The sequence below is a fragment of the Pteropus vampyrus genome, unplaced genomic scaffold, assembly GCF_000151845.1.
Source record: "Pteropus vampyrus isolate Shadow unplaced genomic scaffold, Pvam_2.0 Scaffold141, whole genome shotgun sequence".
NCBI classification, from domain to species: domain Eukaryota; kingdom Metazoa; phylum Chordata; class Mammalia; order Chiroptera; family Pteropodidae; genus Pteropus; species Pteropus vampyrus.
In genome coordinates this window covers 2,002,865-2,020,216 of record NW_011888922.1, presented here as the reverse complement: position 1 = coordinate 2,020,216, position 17,352 = coordinate 2,002,865, and the positions used below count along the sequence as shown (strand labels likewise).

Here is a 17,352-nt window from a genome sequence, read left to right as displayed (position 1 = left end):
CCCTGGGATGGTGCTGCCTGCCACCACTCTGTGTTCATTCTCAGTTTTGCTAAGCGGATGGCTGTACTCAACTAAGTGAGATGCATGCACACCCCACAGTGTGCTGAGTATCACCACTTGTCATTCCACTTGTGCTATGGCTCTGTGAAGGCTCACCTCTCCTGCCTGGCTCCTAGGCCGCTGCTCATGCTATTTCCTGTGCCTGTGCCCTCTTTAGCTTATTCCTTCACAGTTCAACCTTAAAGGCCCTTAAAGGCCCAGCTTCACCATCCATTAAGCCCTTTCTGAGAATTAAGCTCTTTCCCCAAGTTTCCACAACAGGTTGTGTGAACCTCTAGGCTTTTTTTCAGATGGAACTTACTTGCGGCTGTTTCCATTCTCAGGGCTCATACATGAAGTGCTCCGGAAGGGCTTGTTAACGTGTACTCTCATGGTGACCCCTGCATAACAGTCCATCACTATTACTTCCTGAAAGAGCAAGCATTTATTGAGCTCCTGTGTGCCAGGCCTAGCTAGGAATTTTCACATGTACTTCATCTAAGTTGTGTGACAGTGGGAGAGGGGGTTGTTGTCTGATGAGGAAACAAATCACAGAGGCCCAGTGACTTGTTCAAGGTTACACAGCAAGTAATGAGGCCAGAATTCAAACCCAGGTTAGTCTAGCTCCAAGGCCAGGGTTTTTTCCCTTATAAGCAGACATAAAATAATAACAATGATTTATATAGTATTCTTACATAACATTATTTCATTTGATCCTCACAACAGCCCTGTGAGGTAGGTAGGGTTATGTTTTACTGTTATGCCCATTTCACAGGTGAAGAAACGGAGGTGGCTCAGTGAGGTGAGTGACTTGCATAAAGTCACATAGCACATTAGTGGCTTCATAGGTCCTGTACTTTCTCTAAAGTCAAGCTGCTTGAATTAAGAAGCACCAAAAAGATGAAGAAAGAGAATTTTTATGGAGAGGGATAAAGGGCAGTGGTAATTTACGATTTCTTCAACTATTTTTGTTGTGGTCACAGCTTCCATTCAAGTACTGTTGGTCTGGTGGCCTGGGACAGCTGTCAGAGACTCCTGGGCCCCACTGCTGGGGGAAAAGGCCTTTATCACCTAAGGGATGTGGCCTTGCCCATGGCCTAGTGTACAAGCTCCCTACTTTCAGGGCACAACTATGGGAAGCCCCTTCTTTGGACCATCTTCTGTGTGCGCCTCTGTCCCCAGGCTTTCCTGACTTTTTCTGAGGGCCCCTGTCCAGTGGGGAAGACTCTGGGACTCCCAAGACCATACTCACTCTAGGGATGAATCATAATGTGCAGTTTTGAGGCTTGCACTGCTCATCACACCCTGGAAAGTGGTAGCTTGGGGTGCCTTGCCCTGGATTTCACCCCAAGGATGTCCATGGACTGGGTATGACCAGAAGCAGTACTACATGGGAAGGCCACCTTCTTCAGAGCAGTGTCTTAGGGGCTGGACACTTACTCCAAAGGCAGTGTTATGGTTCAGACCACTTCTGGGCTCTTCGCTGCACACTGCCTTCTGAGACTCTGCTTCCTCTGGCAGCACTTTCTCAGGGGCAGCAAATCTTCCTCCTCCAACAGATGGCAAAGGGTACGTGGAGTCGTGGCTGTTGAGGAAGGTGGGTAAAATGCGGGTCACAAAGGAGGCAAAGCCATAACAAAATGGAGTTGACTTACAGGGGATGGAAGAGGGCCACCCTTGGTTCTGCAGACAGATCCCAAAGGGGAATCCTAATAATATTTTCCGAATGAGTGTCTGATCTTTCAAGGTGACAATTTTGAAAGAGAAAATATATCTTTGGGTGAGAAGAACCAGACAGTAGAACCAAGACCAGAAAATGGGAGTGGAAGGATTTTGGCTCAGTAAGAACTTTCTAACAGCCAGCACCAACCAACCATGGCAGCGCCTGCCTTAGGGATGATGAGCTTCCTGTCACTAGAGGTATGGAAGTAGGGATAAGTGATAGCTTGGAGGAACTGGGGAGAGGCACTCATCCCCAAATGTACTGGGGTATGCTGGGGTAAGGGAGGACTAAGTGACTGTTGAATGATTTTCCAACCCTGAGAGTCCATAATATGATTTAAATGACTTGTTTCAATGGTAACTCAAATTCTTGGGAAAAGGATTACAAAAGTCAGGTAATGGGCCATGATATGAAATGCCTTTCATTGCACTGGCTCCAGATTTTCCAGCCTTCACAGGGACAGCAGCCCATTTCTGCCAGAAATCCCCAAATGCTTAGATTTGACCCAGTCAAGAGGGATATTCCCGTCTTCTAGACCCTGCCTAGACGCTCACTCCTCTAGGCCATGCCATTGCTCAATTCTGTCCCCCAGAGGCAGCCAATAAGACAGCTTTGAGAACATACTGCATTTCTAAGCCAGTCAAACATGGTCACCCTCAGGCAAACTAATCCAGGGTCCTCTTGACATCTTCTGGATGGAGGAGAAGGTATGATGGGAATTTCTGAGTACTTTCCATCTCGTGAAATTGCAGGGAGCATTTTGTTCTCACTCCATCCCTTCCACCAGAGGATCTTATTACAGATGGCTAAAGTGAGGCACTGCCTAGTGGTACAAAGAGAGATGGAGCCCGTGACAAAACTGCCGCTCCTCTGTTTGGCCAGAAAGTCCTCCTGTGGCCTCCTTTAGGACACACTGGTAGATTCTTCACTTGTCATAATGGACTGCTCATCTTAAGCTCCAAATGGCAAGAAAAAGGTGGCTCTGTTGAGAGGACACATATATTCCTACAGGTGGACTGCATCACGGGGAGATCAAGTCCTGCTACACGATTAATACACATTAGTACAGCGCCCTGCCTTACACCACTAGTGAGGTGCTCTTCAAGATCTTGGCTGACATGGAGCTTCTTCGGAGCCCTACTCCAGGGTGGCTGGGATCCTTTTACCTATACCGTATTAATCGAATAATCTTATTGTTCATAAAATCCAGAGCATGTGGGTGAGAAGAATCGATGCAGAATCCATCACTCAGAGCAATTTTCAGCACCTCCTCCACAAAGACCTGGAAGCTGTTGATCTGCTTATTGGCTGGCACCACCCAGAGCCTCTTGAGGTTCTGTTTAGTGTACTCCTCCTCTGGGAGGCCCTCCACATTGGCCACCCAGTCCAGAGTCAGGTGGTTGGGGTCCTGCAAGTGGCTGGTGATGGAGGAGAGATTGCCATTGGAGCAGTAGAAGAGCTTAGAGCCGAGTAGCTTGAGGAAGAGGCAGGAGGTGCTGAAGATGTTGGCGTTGAAGACCTCCATGCTGGAGGAGGAGAGGCTGTAGATCTGGGGTGCCTCACGCACGGTGAAGTGGACTGTCTGCACACGTTGGTTCAGTGTGATGTTCAGCATGGCATTCTTTTCGGCCTTGGAGAGCTCCACCTCCTTCTCCTGCAGTGCCTCAATCAGGGGCTGCACCTGGTAGAAGTCGGCCTCCCGGCGGAGCAGGCCCATCTCCTGGAAGTCCTCGGGCAAGTCCAGGTGGGAAGTTCGCAAGAAGTTGAGGATGTAGCGGAACACCTTGCCATCACGGTCAATGAAGCAGTTGCCCTGGCTGTCCCTCTTGGTGGGCATCTTCCCACTGAACATGGCACCCAGCATAGAGTCGGGGAAGCTGGTCAAAGTTGCCAGTGAGGTTGTGTAGAGCTTTCCCCCGACATTCAGTGTGATGGGGTCAGACATGGCAGAAGGCTGGGGTGCTGGGAAGTAGTCCTAGAGAGGGAGAAAAGTGAGAAATGACCATTACCCAACCATAGCTGGTGTCTTAGTTTGTTGGAGCTGGTATAGCAGAATACCACAGACCAATGGCTTAGTAACAAACATTTGTTTCTCAGAGTTCTGGAGGCTGGGAAGTCCAAGATCAAGGTGTAGGCAGATTTGGTATCTGGTAGGGATTATCTTGCTGTGTCTGCACGTGGCAGAGGGGCAAGAGAGCTCTCTGGAGTCCCTTTTATAAGGGCACTAATCTTGTTCATGAGGGCTCTACCCTCATGACCTAATCACCTCCCAATGGTCCTACTTCCTTATACTATCGAACTGGAGGTTAGGATTCCAACATGAATTTTGGGAGACAAATATTCAGTCTATAACATCTGGGTACTCACAATTTTCAACTTCTTATTGTAGATCAAGCCTACAGTCCTTGGGGTCAAAATGAATTAATACTTGAACAAGTGGATGAGTGATAATTGCCACACTGTCTAAAACATTTTAGGTTCACTACGAAGTTAAAAAAGAAAAGATAAAACAAAGCCTGGGTCCCGCCCTCCAGAGATTGTTTTAATTGGTCTGGAATGTGGCCCTAGCATTGGTCTTTTTAAAACATACTCTCAGTAATTCTTAATGTTCAGTTAGGACAGAAAAACATTGGCCTAAGGAAAGAGAGTAGATGTGCCTGGACTGAATGCTATATTACCTGCTCTTACATTTGCTTACATAATGGTCATATATCTTTTGACATAGATAATATCACCATCTATCTGTCTTGTGCAGATGAAGAAAACTGTGCTTGAATTCATTCTCCATACTCAGAGAGATGAAGGGTCATGCCAGGATTTAAACCCAGTTCTTTTATATGTGAGAGAAAAATCTATAAATACTAGCCAAAGAATTGTACACTGTAAGTACTTAATAAATGCTCTGAAATATATACTCCAAGTCCAGTGCTCCTGCTGTACCAATGTTGCCTTCTTATTTTCCTATCTCAAAGAATTTACAAGAAGTGGCTATAATTAGTGTCATTTCTATCAATCTACCAGGCCTACAACGGGTCACTCAGCCCTCTGGACTCTATGACACCTTTTTCTGGACTCTCATCCTCATGATGGCACCTGGCCTCTCTGAAACTTGCTTTGAGGTCAGTGCAAATGTGGAGTCTGCCACTGAGCACCCTTCCTGAGGGCTCTTTACTCTCTCCTTAACAAAGCCTCATCTCACAGCCTCCAGTGTCTAGGGATGGTGTGTCTCCTTCAACATGAAGTCTTGTGTTCTAACTTCTCCTTAAGGTTCTAGAAAGCAGGGTATATACCATTTCTGCTTCCAACATGATACTTTCTCAAGAGCTAACCTATGGGACGGATTCAGCAGTCTTCCCCTGATGCTGTGTGTGTGTGGTACAGAGAGGAATTGACCCCAGTGCTACCCTTGAGAAGAGCTCAGGCCTGCAGGGGAGACTGAGACAAGAGGCAGTGATGGTGTGGTGGCAGGGGAGATGTACCAGGCATTGTGGGACTAGGTTGAGAATGAATCCTTGGCACACTTACTGTCCAGATGGAAAAACAGAGGTTTGAGGGTGACTTTCCCAAAGTCACTCACAAGGGTGGTAAGCAGGACAGAGTACTTCTCACCACATGTCTGCCTCCTGAGGAGGCTGACTGCTCTGAGACCCCCGTACTCCCGGCTGAAGAATGTAGGCCATGCTGGGTAGATGGAGATGCTTGGCTGCCCCACCCATCTGTCTGAAGCAGGGGTCCTCTTGTGATCGTATCCCTATTTAATGAGGCACTTTGATACTGTAGAAAGTCATTAACCATCTGGAGTCTCTGAAGAGAAACAAGCTGATGATAAAGTTACAAAATCGTCACCAGCAGCCTGAAGCAGATGGGCTGCGAGACAGTGGGGAGCTAGAAGGGTGGGGTGAGGGGCCTGAGGAAGGGGCAGCTGCTCTGTGGAGAACTACAGTTGGGTGCTTGGCTTTGGGGCTGAGTCTGGCCAATTCTCTCTCTAGAGGGCCAAGATAGGTAGGAGCCCTGGAGTAGGCCACCCCCTTCCTCATTCTAGAACCCCCCTTTTCTTTCTAGATAATAAGTTGCATATAGTTTCTCTCTCTCTCTCCTTGATTTCTCCTTCATTTAAGGCCCTGGCTCTGTGAAGTGGCTCAGTGCCATGGAAAGTGTAGGCTCAGGCGTCACAGAGACTGAGTTGTCTTTCCTGACAGTTCTGTGGACCGCAGACCCATCTCTTCTGGGCATTAGTGCTGAAGAGCTCAGAACACTGGGGTGAGGAAGATAGGAGCTACAGGGTGTACCCAGGGGACCTTGGGTAGGTACCCAAACTATTTCTCTGTTTGTAAAAACAGCAGAACACCTGTCTTCCTGTCCCCCGCACCCGCAGCTTATGGCTCACAGTCATTTGTCTACGGAGAGCAGCACAGAGAGCTTCACAGTCAGTAGGGGTGGAGGCTATTGGGAAGGCAGGCCTCCTAGGGCTTTCTACAGTATTCTACCCATACCCACAAATCACAGAGTCCAGCCCTTCAAGCCCCTATTTTTTAGTGGTAGCACTCCAATGTCCACCATCACAAATGCACAGGCCTCACTGTGAAAGGCACAATGACAGGAGTGGGCAGGAACTGGCACCTCTGGGGGGCTGAAGAGCTTTATGACTGTGACAGAGGGTTTGTGGTTAGGTGGGGAGGAACTAACATCACTGAGATACAGTCTCTGGTGAGTACTCTGCCTCCTGGACATCTCCACCTGGATATCCCATAGGTACCAGAAGCCTAACACAGAATTCCTCTCCCCCCCAAACCTACTTTTCTCAGCCACCAAGCTGTCCGAGCTTGAGACCCGGGAGAGAGTCAGACTCCTTATCCCTAAAATTTTCTCGACTCTGTCTCCTTGAACCCATCCCTACAGCTACTCCGGAGTTCAAGCTGCATCCCCACTCCTCCTACATCACTTGGCTCCCTGCCTTCTTTCTAACTTCCATTTCAGTCTGCAGACTGATCTTCCTGAAAACTGCTTCCGGCCCAAACCACCTTGCTCATCCAGTCTCACCTCTAATCCTGCCCCTCCCCACACTCAATGCTCTGGCACTCTAGATACTTACATACCCTCACACCGTTACCTGCCCTGCCTTCGCTGTCTTTATACCACACTTCTCCATCTTCTCTTCTGTCAACCTTTAAGGCCTTGCTTGTGAGTCACTGCCTTTCTGTAAGGCTGTCCCCAAATCTCCACTAGCTCTCCTCTTGGGGCTTCCAGCACTCCCTCTCTGGCAGTGCCTACCATTCCATCATGTTACGATTTGCTCTGCACATGGCTCTCCTCCCTAGATTTATCAAGATGCAGATAACTGGATATCTGTGTTCAAAGAAAGAACCTTGACCTATATCTTGTACCATATATAAACAATTAACTCAAAATAGATCATGGACCTAAATGTAATCTTTTTAAAATTATTAAACTTCCAGGAGAAAATCTTTGTGGCTTTGGGTTAGACAAAGATTTCTTGAATAGGACTCAAAAGGCACAAAGCATAAAAAAAATTGACAAACTGAACTTCATCCAAATAAAAACCCTCTTTGAAAGACACTGTTAAGAAAATGAAAATAAGATAAAGACTGGGAGAAAATATTTCCAAAACACATATCCAACAAAGTATTGTTAACCAGTATATATAGAGTTCTCAAAACTCAGAACAGATAACCCAGTTTTAATGGGTAAAAGATCTGAACACTTCTCTAAAGAAGATATATAGATAACAAATACATGGAAAAATGCTCAACATCATTAGTCATTAGGAACATGAAAATGAAAATCACAATCAGATACTACCACATAACTACTCAAATAAAAAATACAACAATACTAAATACTGACACAGAGCAACGGAAACTCATACATTGCTGGTGAGAACTCAAAATGGTACAACCACTGTGGAAAACAGTTCGGCATACAGCTTCCACGTGACCCAGCAATCCCACCCCTAGTTGTCCTGGAGAAATGAAAACATATGCCCATGCAAAACTTATATGTGAATGATTATAACAACTTTATTCATAATTGCCCAAACCTGGAAACAACTAAGATATAAGTGGATTAACGAATTAGGGTACATCCATATGATGGAATATGACTCAGCAATATAAAGGAATGAGCTACTAACTCACACCATAACATAATCTCAAAAGCATCATGTCAAGTGAAAAAAACCAGCTTCAAAATGTTACATGGTATGTGATTCTATTTATATAACATCCTGAAAAAGGCAAAACCATAGAGACAGAAATCAGATCAGTGATTTCTAGGGGGTGGGTTGGGGAGAAGACTGGCTTCATAATGGCACTGTTACTGAACTCAAGGGGTTTCTTGCTTGGGGTGTTCTATTCAAGAATAAGATGGTTGTCATTAGGTAGTTTTATTTACTTGCAGCAAATAAAGGAGGGATTCATACCCAAAGCTCTGAGCTCTGTCTCTCTGAAGGGAGGCTTAGCCACTGCTTATATATACTATTTGGTTAATTACATGTGGATTTCTTTTCAGTTAGCCAAACTTATCTGGTTGGGTTCCCATCAAGCTCATCTGGTTACAGCTACTTCTGCAACATACTGTGCTGCATTTTATTATTTTTTAATTTTTAAAAACTTTTTATTATTTACTTATTTTTAATTGAAGAAATGATTTAATTTTTTTTCTCTTTTTATTCCCCTGGTCTACCTACCCCCTCCCCCTGTGCTACATTTTAACATTTAGCAAGTATAGCATTTAGTAAGAACTGCTCAGATCTTGAGATCCTTGTCTTTTCTAACAGTAGGAGGGAATATTTTGGAGTAATGGAAATGATCTATGTCTTGATGTGGTGGTTAAATGACTGTATAAAGAGTATAAAAATTCATACAACTGTATATCTAAAAAGGGTGAATTTTACTATATAAATTATGCCTTTATAAACTTGAAAAAATCAAGATTATGATTGTGTCATGAAACCCATACGGTGCATTATGACTAGTTACATATGTATATTGTTGTGAAATTTTTGTTTCAGCTCTGTGTGTGTGTATATATATAAACTGGATTATGATATAAAGTGTATCTTTTTGCTTTGAGTTGTGATAAAAAAAGTGTTTTTGAAAACCACTGCTTAATTTGTGGTCTTTAGAGCAATGACATGTCTCACATCTTTGCGTATTCACTGCCTAGCACACAGTGAGTGCTGGTGTCATTGTAGTGATGGTGGGCAGCAAGTAGGCCCTGAGAGGGAAGAAATGAACATTTACTGAGAGTTTTATTACATCCAAGGCCTTAACACTTACTGACCTTTTTAATTCTTACAGAAATCCTACAAAGTAGGCTTCATTCTCCCTGTTGGCAGATAGGAAACTGAGACTCAGAAAGACTGGTGACTTGCTCAGGACACACAGCCAGTGAGCAGAGAGCCAATTCTCTTTCCATTGCACAGGCTACTAAGAGCTGTAATAGCAATAAAAGGTTTCAACCAGTCTGAGAATCCCTGAAGTAGCCTTTTAGAACACTGCTCTGCAGCTTGCTTGGCAAGACAACAGCCACCATTTGCTGAATACATGCCTCCTGTTTTTACAATGTAAAGAGCTTCACATAACACTTGGTAGCATTTTATTTATATTCAGTAAAAATATATAGGAAAGTACAGAGAATGATATACTATGGTCTAAATGCTTTACATGTACTCCCTCATTTGATGTCTTTCACAAGCACCCTGAGATACTATCATTACCTCCATTTCACAGATGAGGAAACTGAGGCTCAGAAAGGTTCAGTCAGTGGAGGAGCTGGGACCTGAATCCAGGTCTGTGTGAGTCCAACACCTCTAGTCATTTCCCCTTCCCACCATGGGGTCTCAAAGTGAGTTAGAAATGCACACTTTCTTATTCTGTCTAGACCAGAATGGGATAGGCTCTTTTGGCAGCTAGTCCACTACCAGCCTGGGGCTCTGCCCACTCAATGTCTGAGGACATGGGGACAGGATCCCAGGATGGCCCCAGAGCCCCTCCATAGCTGACACAGGGCAAGTCCACTGAGAGGTCTAAACCCTTCTATTTCTACAGTGATTTATGATATCTAATGACAAAGCAGCAAAACACAAAAGCCAGGTATTTATAAGCCAGGTTAGAAAAGATGAATGGAAACACAAATTGAACCAGGAAGTAGGAAAGAAAGGAACCCCACCACTGTCTGAATGAATAATTTTCTTGGGCAGGAGACTTTCCAGGTCTGCCTCTTGACTTGGAAAGAACCAAGAAAAAGATTAGCCCCATCTCCCTGAGAAAACCACTTGTGTCAAACTAGGACATTGTGCCATGCTGATTCTCAGATCATGTGACTGGGCAAGAAAGGCCTGGGGCCTGGGAACTTGGAGTTGAGGCTGGAATTCTCTCTTCCCTGATATGGGTCTTAAGGCCCAGCCTGGTACCACGTGAAGGGCAATTCCAGTCTGGGGACTGAAAATAACCCAGATGCAACCTCTAATTGTGACACAGAAAATAGAGTTCTTTGAGAAACGACCTATAAGGAAGGGCAGCCAAGACATTGCTCGTGACAGTCCTACTTTAAAACTATGTCCTGGCGCCCATGGTCCCCAGAGGCATCATGAGGAACACAGCTCATGCTTGATGAATACTTATCATGTACCACTTGTATTAGATGCATTATACATATTGATTCATTTAAGTCCCAAACGAGGGAAGTATTATCTCTACTTTACAAATGGGAACCTGAGACTCAGAAGTTAGGTAACTTGCCCAAAGCAGTGGCGGAGCCTGGATCCAAGCCTAGGCCGGTCTGACTACAAAGTCTGTGCTTTTGAGCAAAAACACTCCTCTTTGGGCATTCAGCAGCCAAGGCTCTTGGAGAGGTCTGTCACTTGCCCCTCTCTTACTTCTTACCAGCTGCCTTCACACCTGCCATCTCAATTTGATTCTGACCTACATAAAGACCAGGGCACAGAGAATCAACATTTCCTGAGCACTTAGGACATTCCCCAAGTTATGTGAGATATTTTCCTGTAGGTTATTTCATTAAAATACCACCCTGGTGCTGTGAAGTAGGTACGATTATCATCCCAATATTTAGGATTATAAAATTGAAGCACAGATTAGTGAAGACAGCTGCTTAAGATCACACAGCTAGAGGCAGCAGAACTAGAATTCTAAGTAAGGTTTCCAAAGGCTATGCTGCCTCAAGTAACACAGGCTATGACATTTTATTAAGAAGCATAAATTGGATTTGAATAGAGACCTATAATGCTTCTGAGGAGACGAAATATCTTAAAGTTGTTCTTCTAAAAATTATAGTTGTTATATTATCCTAATCCAAATCCCAATAGTATTTTTTCAAAAGATTTAAAAAAAAGATTAAAATCTTAGTTTGGAAAGATTAATGCATGATAACCCAAAAGAATAGTTGAAAAAGAGTAGTTATGTTAGTATAATGTATTAAATTGGATTATAAAGCAACGACATCCCTAACTAGTATTAAAATAATGAAAAAGGGATTTTGTCATACATGTGTTGAAAAGGCTGGTTAGCAGTTTAAAAAAAAAATACATATTGATCCTTACAACAACTCTGGGACGCAGGCAGAACAGGTCACATTATCTTTCTTTCACAGACTCGGAAAGGATGACTTCCTGGCCAGAGCGTTGTGTGCATTCTTGACCTCTGAGTCATGGCCTCTGGGAGGTTCTGGGTTTGGACATTGCTCAGAGAAGCAGTCCTTTGGAGGCAGCCTGCGGGGGCTGGGGTGGAGGGTGGCGGGTGGTCTAATATGGGTCTTGAGCAAGAGACAACCCAGTCACAGAGTTCCTAGCCAACAGCCTGTACACTCATGGAGCCCTGGAATAGGCATGGGCTCTTTCTGTGCAATTTCCTATATTACTGTCCACTGAGCTTCCATAATGGCACTACTTTCTGTGAAATCTGCTCCTTTTACAGAGGACCACTTGTTGTGACAACAATAGATCTACTAAGCAATGATAATTTCTCACTCTCTCTCTCCCCCCTCCCCTCCCCTTCTTCCCTCCTTCCATCATTTCTTAGCAGTGCTGACTCAGAGAGCCTAGAAATGATACCTTAGTAACAGGGAGTACACCTGACTCCAGATCTTGGTTTTTAAATGTTACCTCCTACAAAAAGAAACCAGGGCTTCCTGGAGAAATTGATGATTCCAGGACTTTGACAGGAAAAGTATAAAGTGAGCCTGGAACATCTCTTGCCAGATAGCAAAGAAGCAAAAAAAGATTAATGAGGTCATGTCAAAAGAATATAGGAGATCCTAAAAGCTCTCATCTAAAGAAAAAAAAATTGGTAACTATATGTGTTGATAGATGTTAACTAAATTTATTGTGGTGATCATTTCTTGAAAACATACATATATCATTATGCTGTACATCTAAAACTAATACAGTGTTACATGTCAGTTATATCTCAGTAAAAAACAAAAGAACACAGGAGCTGGCCTGAAGGGACTCTCCCTGGCCAAATTTGGGACAGTTTGAGTACTAAAAAGATTAATGATGATAATGAGTTCTAACACACTAAATTCTTATAAAATTATTAGTCTCTGTTACTCCAAAAAGAAAAAAAGGAGAGGGAGTGAGAAACACACACAGGGAAAAGTTACTCTATAACAAAGAATACCAGCTAATAAATATAGAAAGTGGCATAATTAGAAAATTACCATTTTGCAACCCTCAATACTGCAATTCAGGCAAGGATCATCAATAAATGTGGAGTGAAGGATGTGGAGTGAAAGGTTATTGTGAACACACAATTCCAACAAATCTCAAAGAATCAATCCACAGACTCTTTATTACAAGGAGGAAAAATTTACCCTTGAATGGAGAGATCAGGCTGTCATGACCTTAACCAATAATCAAATTCAGCATTCATAGATAGTAGGACCCTGCTATCACATGCCTTCTAATGTGATGCAGTAAGTACTGTATACAACATTAAAACCTGATCACTGATAAAATAATCAAATTTAAATAGGTGGAAGGGCTCTGTGTAGATCAAATGGTTGCTTAAAGATGTAACTAAATGCAATGCATGAATCTTGACTGCTTCTGATTTAAAATGCTACATTTTTTTTTGGCAGTTGAAGAAATTTGAATATCGACTGTATTAATACTGACTTCTTGCTAATTTTCTTATGTCTAATAATAGTATCATGGTTATGTAGGATTATAATTAGGAGATACATGCTGAAGAATTCAGAGGTCAAGGGTCAAAATGTAACTTTTAAATAGTTTGGCAAAAAAATTTGTGAAAGCAAAATCGTGAAAGTGAGTTGGTATATCTAGGTCAAAGGCTATTATTTAAACTTTTCTGTAGGCTTGAAAATTGTAAAAATATTTTTATTTTGAAAGAAGGGGCAAGAAAAGAACACTCCCCTCACAGAACTATATATGTAAATTTCCAGTCAGAGTGCCTGACCCTAATAAATAGGAGATTTTTTATTACTACTAAGAAGCGTTGAAATCTCATTTTCCTCTCTAGGTGTCGTTGTGCCTTGGAGGATGAGGAAGCCAACCAAGGTTGAGCTAAAATAGCCTACAGTTGGTAGAGTTAGAATTTAAACCTGAGTGTCTCAACATTGACCTACTACCCACAGAAACCACAACAGTAGGCCTGCCTGCCTGCCTCTCTGTTGGGGTTCAGGCTGGGAGAAGATGGCTGTTCAGGCCTTGTTTTCTCTACCTCCTGAGACCAGTCTCTGCTACTACAAAAGAAACTGTCATAGCTCACAGAGAATGTTCACAAGTGGGGGCTACTTCTGGGCCTCATGAATGTTATGGACGCATAACTGGAGGGGCCTTGTGGGGGAGAGTAAAATGCATGGGCTTTGACATCACCTGGCCGCCACTTAACTAGCTGTGTGGGCTAGGCCAATTCCTGGATAGATGATGTCATCATCATAATAGCAGCAATAATAATGATGGCTGACATTTATTTAGCAGTTACTACTGTGCTAGGCACTTTATGCATGTTGATCTCATAGATGAAGTAGATGAGGCATACCTCGTTTTATTGCACTTCACAGGTGTTGCGGTATTTCACACGTGGAAGGCAGGACCCTCTACCTGCAATATCCCTGAGGAATGTCTGTACTATTATTATCCATTCTTTCATGCCAGGCCTTCTCCTATGTCTACAATTTGGCATGTGCTATTCCCTCTGCCTGCACTGTGAAGGCAAATTCCATTCATCTTCCAGGCCCCTAAGCTGGATTTATTCCTTCTTCCTCTGCATCTCCAGTGTTTTATTCTCACCCCTTACCAAGGCCCACTTTACTAGGTGGGTGCCTGGCCACCTCTTGGGGCTGGGATCTCCCCTCTCTGTATCCCAGAAACAGGCAGAATAGGGGAAGGGGAAGAAATTTCTTCCCATGTTTACTCAGATTCATTTTCCTCACTCCAGATTGACTGTCATCTACCAATAGGGAGGTTTACCACTCTGTTCTGAATTTTCACTTTGTAATCTAAGGCTCAGGGCAAGGCCCAGGTGACCACCTGGAAGTAAATGTAGGAGATAGAACATTGTTGGGTACATTTCAAGAATGACAATGCTAGAGTGAGTTATGTGTTTCCCAGTAAATCAAATGCAACTTCCCCATCTTAGTCCACCAGGACTGGCTCACAGCCCTGGGGACTGTATGGGGGCACTGTTCTTCACCTCCCCTTCCTAGACTCCCTATACCAATAGCTGTATCTTTAGCCGTTTTGCTCAGTTCGTATCTAAGAAGCCTACAGGCTGTTTTATCATCCTCACAACCCACAAGGTAGCAGGGAAAAGGTGTTACCTAGAGTCTGGTGACACACATTGACCCTGGAATGAGCTGCCCAGTAGCCCATGTGATAAGGGGCTGGAGGGGGGAAGCCACCTGACCTGGCAACCTGACTTCCCCATTTGCACAGCAAAATATTCTCTCACCTGTTACAGATTCTCAACAATCATCACCATCCCCCCCATCCTGTTCCAGAATTTTCCTTCATCCTCTCAGCTCACTCTCAGGCACAAGCGCCCCATTTCAACCACTCTCTTCCTAATGGTTTTCCTGCTCCTAACAATTTATAAACAAAGGGCTTTTAAGTTCATCTATTATTTCATCCTCACAATAACCATAGGAGGGTTGCCTTACAGATTGGCTTTCAGGAGGCTTGAGGAAGCTGGTCCTGTCACAACCTACGAAGGGCAGGACATCAACTTTTTTCTTCCCTGCCACCCACTTCAGACTAAATCTCTATCTCCATGCAGTGCAGGAAAAATAGCAGGGTTTTTGGACCACGGAGTTCTGGGTGGTTTGGGGCAAGTCACTTCACTTCTCTGAGCCTCATGTTCCTCACCTGTAAACAGATAGGGTGACGAATTTACAGGGTGTAGGAGTTGAATGAGATCATGTATGTGACGCACTGAGTTCAAGGGTTGGGCTCTTTATTTCTAGTCACAAGGGAAGGAAAGTGTTCTGTGCATCCACAGGAATTTGCCCACTGGAGCACCCTCTTGCCCAAACTATATCAGTGATGCCGACACTGGGCTTTCCAGGACCGGGAGGCGTCCTTTTCGTCTTTGTGTCTCCGCCCTTCCTTCCCCAGTGCTTTTCCGCCCATTCCACCCAATCCAATCCGGGCTTGCCTCAGCTTTCTCAGCACCCACTCCCCAGCCCTGGAGCTCCCCTCCCACCTCAAGTATGTTCTCCTACTCACCTAGAGACTCCGCCCCTCCTTGCCCCACCTACCAGAGACTCCTTCCAACAGTCTCGACCCTCATTATCCGGGCTTTTCCGACTATCACCATCCATCCTGGCTCCTTCCACCAGCTCCGCCCCCTCTCCTCGATATGCGCCCCTCCCTTGCAGCCACAGGCGTTACCATCCCCATCGCACAGATGAGAATGGCGAGGCTAGGGTGGGCTAGGTGACCTCTTATGGTAGGAGAGGTGCCCGGGTGGGCCCACGCCCCCTCACCGGTTGTCCCAGAGTCCCGAGACCCCGGCCGCGCCGCACCCACCTCCAGCCCTCGCTCTGCAGCCTCCCCTCCGCGGGCGGCCAGCGCAGCTTTGCAAGGCGGGAGGAGGGCTGGAGCCCAGCCCAGGGGCGTGACGGCCCGGGCCCCGCGCGCTGCGCTCCCGGACTTGTAGTTCTCTTTGGGCTCTTTGTGGCTAGGTGCGCTGAGCGCGAACTCCATTTCCCAGGAGGTATTGCGGTGAGCCGTCCAGCTCCCCGCCCCGCCCCCGCCAGCGCTCAGGCCGGCTGGCCTTAAAGTGGACGCGGCCTGAGTGGCGGTTCACCCGGTGGCCCCCGCTCGGGCTCCGCCCTGTTACCCGCACCTCGCCCCTCCCCCTGCTTCGTCCCGCAGCCCAGCGGCTGCGCCTCTGAATCAGGCTTTCTGGGTACAGGATTGTGCAAAGACGGGTGGGGAGGTTGAACCTTGCAGTGGTAGGAGCATCCCTGTTGTCTGGGACCTGGCGGAGGGCGTCCTCACTCCGTGGGGAGCAGAGGAACCACCTTGACCTAGCCTGTCCTAGCCTAGTCCTACCCTGCCTGAGCGCCCTGCCCAGGACCCGGGTTTCAGGCAGAGGCCACTGGGTTCCCAGAGGTAAGGGGGGTTGGTGGCGTGTGTGCGGGTTGGGGGGGTGGGAGTGTCTGCACTTTGAAGGTTCGAGAGCTCCGCACGCGGGCGTAGGGCCCGGAGTTGGGAGGCGGGAGGTCTGGATGCATCCTTGGCCTCGCTGTGTGACCTTGGGCAAGTAGCTGCCCCTCTCTGGGCCTCAACTGCTTCTTCAATTATGTATAGAGGTGATCCCGGCCCCTACCCCCGCAGGGCTGAAGGCACCATCACCCAGTACCATGAAGCTTGCTTGTCTTCTTAGGGTCCGCAGCCCCAGCCTGGGCTGGGAGCAGGTGCACTGGTATAACTGGGAGGGAGAGGTGGGGTCAAGAGTCTGCCTCCGCTTGGAATGGGCTTCTGCTATTCTCAGCCTCCTGCCCGGGCGTGTTTCCCTCTTTGAGAGCCCTGAGAACCGGAGACCCTGATGTGTCAGCCTGATGCTCTCCTTTCCAGAAAACTTGGGGTGGGGGCAGGGAGCCGGCCATCAGGTATGTGAGGAGTGGCCCCCAGCGGGAATGGGTGAGTGTGGTGGGTTCCTGAAAAGGGAATATGTACACCCACCCTCTTCTTTTCTCCCCCCTCCCTCATATCCCTTTAGTAAGAGAGTAGTTGCTTTTTTTTTTTTTTTTTTTTTTTTTACCAATAAAACCCTTTTTTACCTTCCATTCCAGTAGATAGTTTGGTGGCCCACATGAAGGCCTCACAGTAGTAGGGCAAGGGGCTCCTTCCCAGAGCTGCCTTGGGTAGAAGAAGTGCAGTTTAAAAATACAGAGATGCCGCTGCCCAGAGACATGGGGAGCCAGGGATGGAGGGACTTCTGGTTGTTGGGAGGGACAGCCTGGTGCCCACAGGGAGTCAAAGGAGGGAAACAGGGTATGAGAGTCAGAGAGAGGGGAAATGGGCTGCACATCTCTTAGGTGCTAAGCTGGGGCTTGAAGGGGCTCCTGTGCTCTGGGGTAGA

At 46.0% G+C, this 17,352-nt stretch overlaps 2 protein-coding genes across 16 annotated transcripts in view; one reads left to right on the top strand and one right to left on the bottom strand.

The window, feature by feature from the left end:
* The window catches only part of USP35 (ubiquitin specific peptidase 35), a 71,056-nt gene that overhangs the window by 30,986 nt on the left and 22,718 nt on the right, over positions 1-17,352 (top strand). Inside the window, exons 1-2 of one of the 7 annotated variants that reach the window (XM_023535534.1) lie at positions 16,035-16,379; positions 16,762-16,879. The exons of 3 other annotated variants lie outside the window; for them this stretch is intronic. The gene's annotated coding sequence lies outside the window, so the exon portion shown is untranslated. Of the gene's footprint in view, positions 1-4,476; positions 4,882-16,034; positions 16,380-16,761; positions 16,911-17,352 lie in introns of those variants that run through there. 3 more of the 7 variants (XM_023535535.1, XM_011368365.2, XM_011368363.2) reach the window with 3 other exon arrangements.
* Positions 714-15,909, bottom strand: KCTD21 (potassium channel tetramerization domain containing 21). Of its 9 annotated transcripts, none has more exons than XM_023535543.1 (4): positions 15,792-15,833; positions 14,924-15,128; positions 11,343-11,510; positions 714-3,737 (listed from the first exon to the last, which is right to left on the bottom strand). In XM_023535543.1, the coding sequence occupies exon 4, from the start codon at positions 3,705-3,707 to the stop codon at positions 2,925-2,927; it is 783 nt and encodes a 260-aa protein (XP_023391311.1). In that variant the 5' UTR covers positions 3,708-3,737; positions 11,343-11,510; positions 14,924-15,128; positions 15,792-15,833; the 3' UTR covers positions 714-2,924. The 9 variants fall into 9 exon arrangements, with proteins under 9 accessions (XP_023391311.1, XP_023391313.1, XP_023391310.1 ...); XM_023535545.1 differs by lacking the exon at positions 15,792-15,833 and adding an exon at positions 15,521-15,767; XM_023535542.1 differs by lacking the exon at positions 15,792-15,833 and having other exon boundaries at positions 14,924-15,480.

What these genes read in the sequence shown, in the direction of transcription:
- KCTD21 (XM_011368361.2), bottom strand. Translation starts at nt 15,583, where the DNA reads ATGGATGGTGATAGTCGGAAAAGCCCGGATAATGAGGGTCGAGACTGT. An exon ending in ACTGTTGGAAGGAGTCTCTG is followed by an intron (nt 3,738 to 15,520) that starts GTAGGTGGGGCA and finishes CTCCCTCTCTAG; the next exon opens with GACTACTTCCCAGCACCCCA.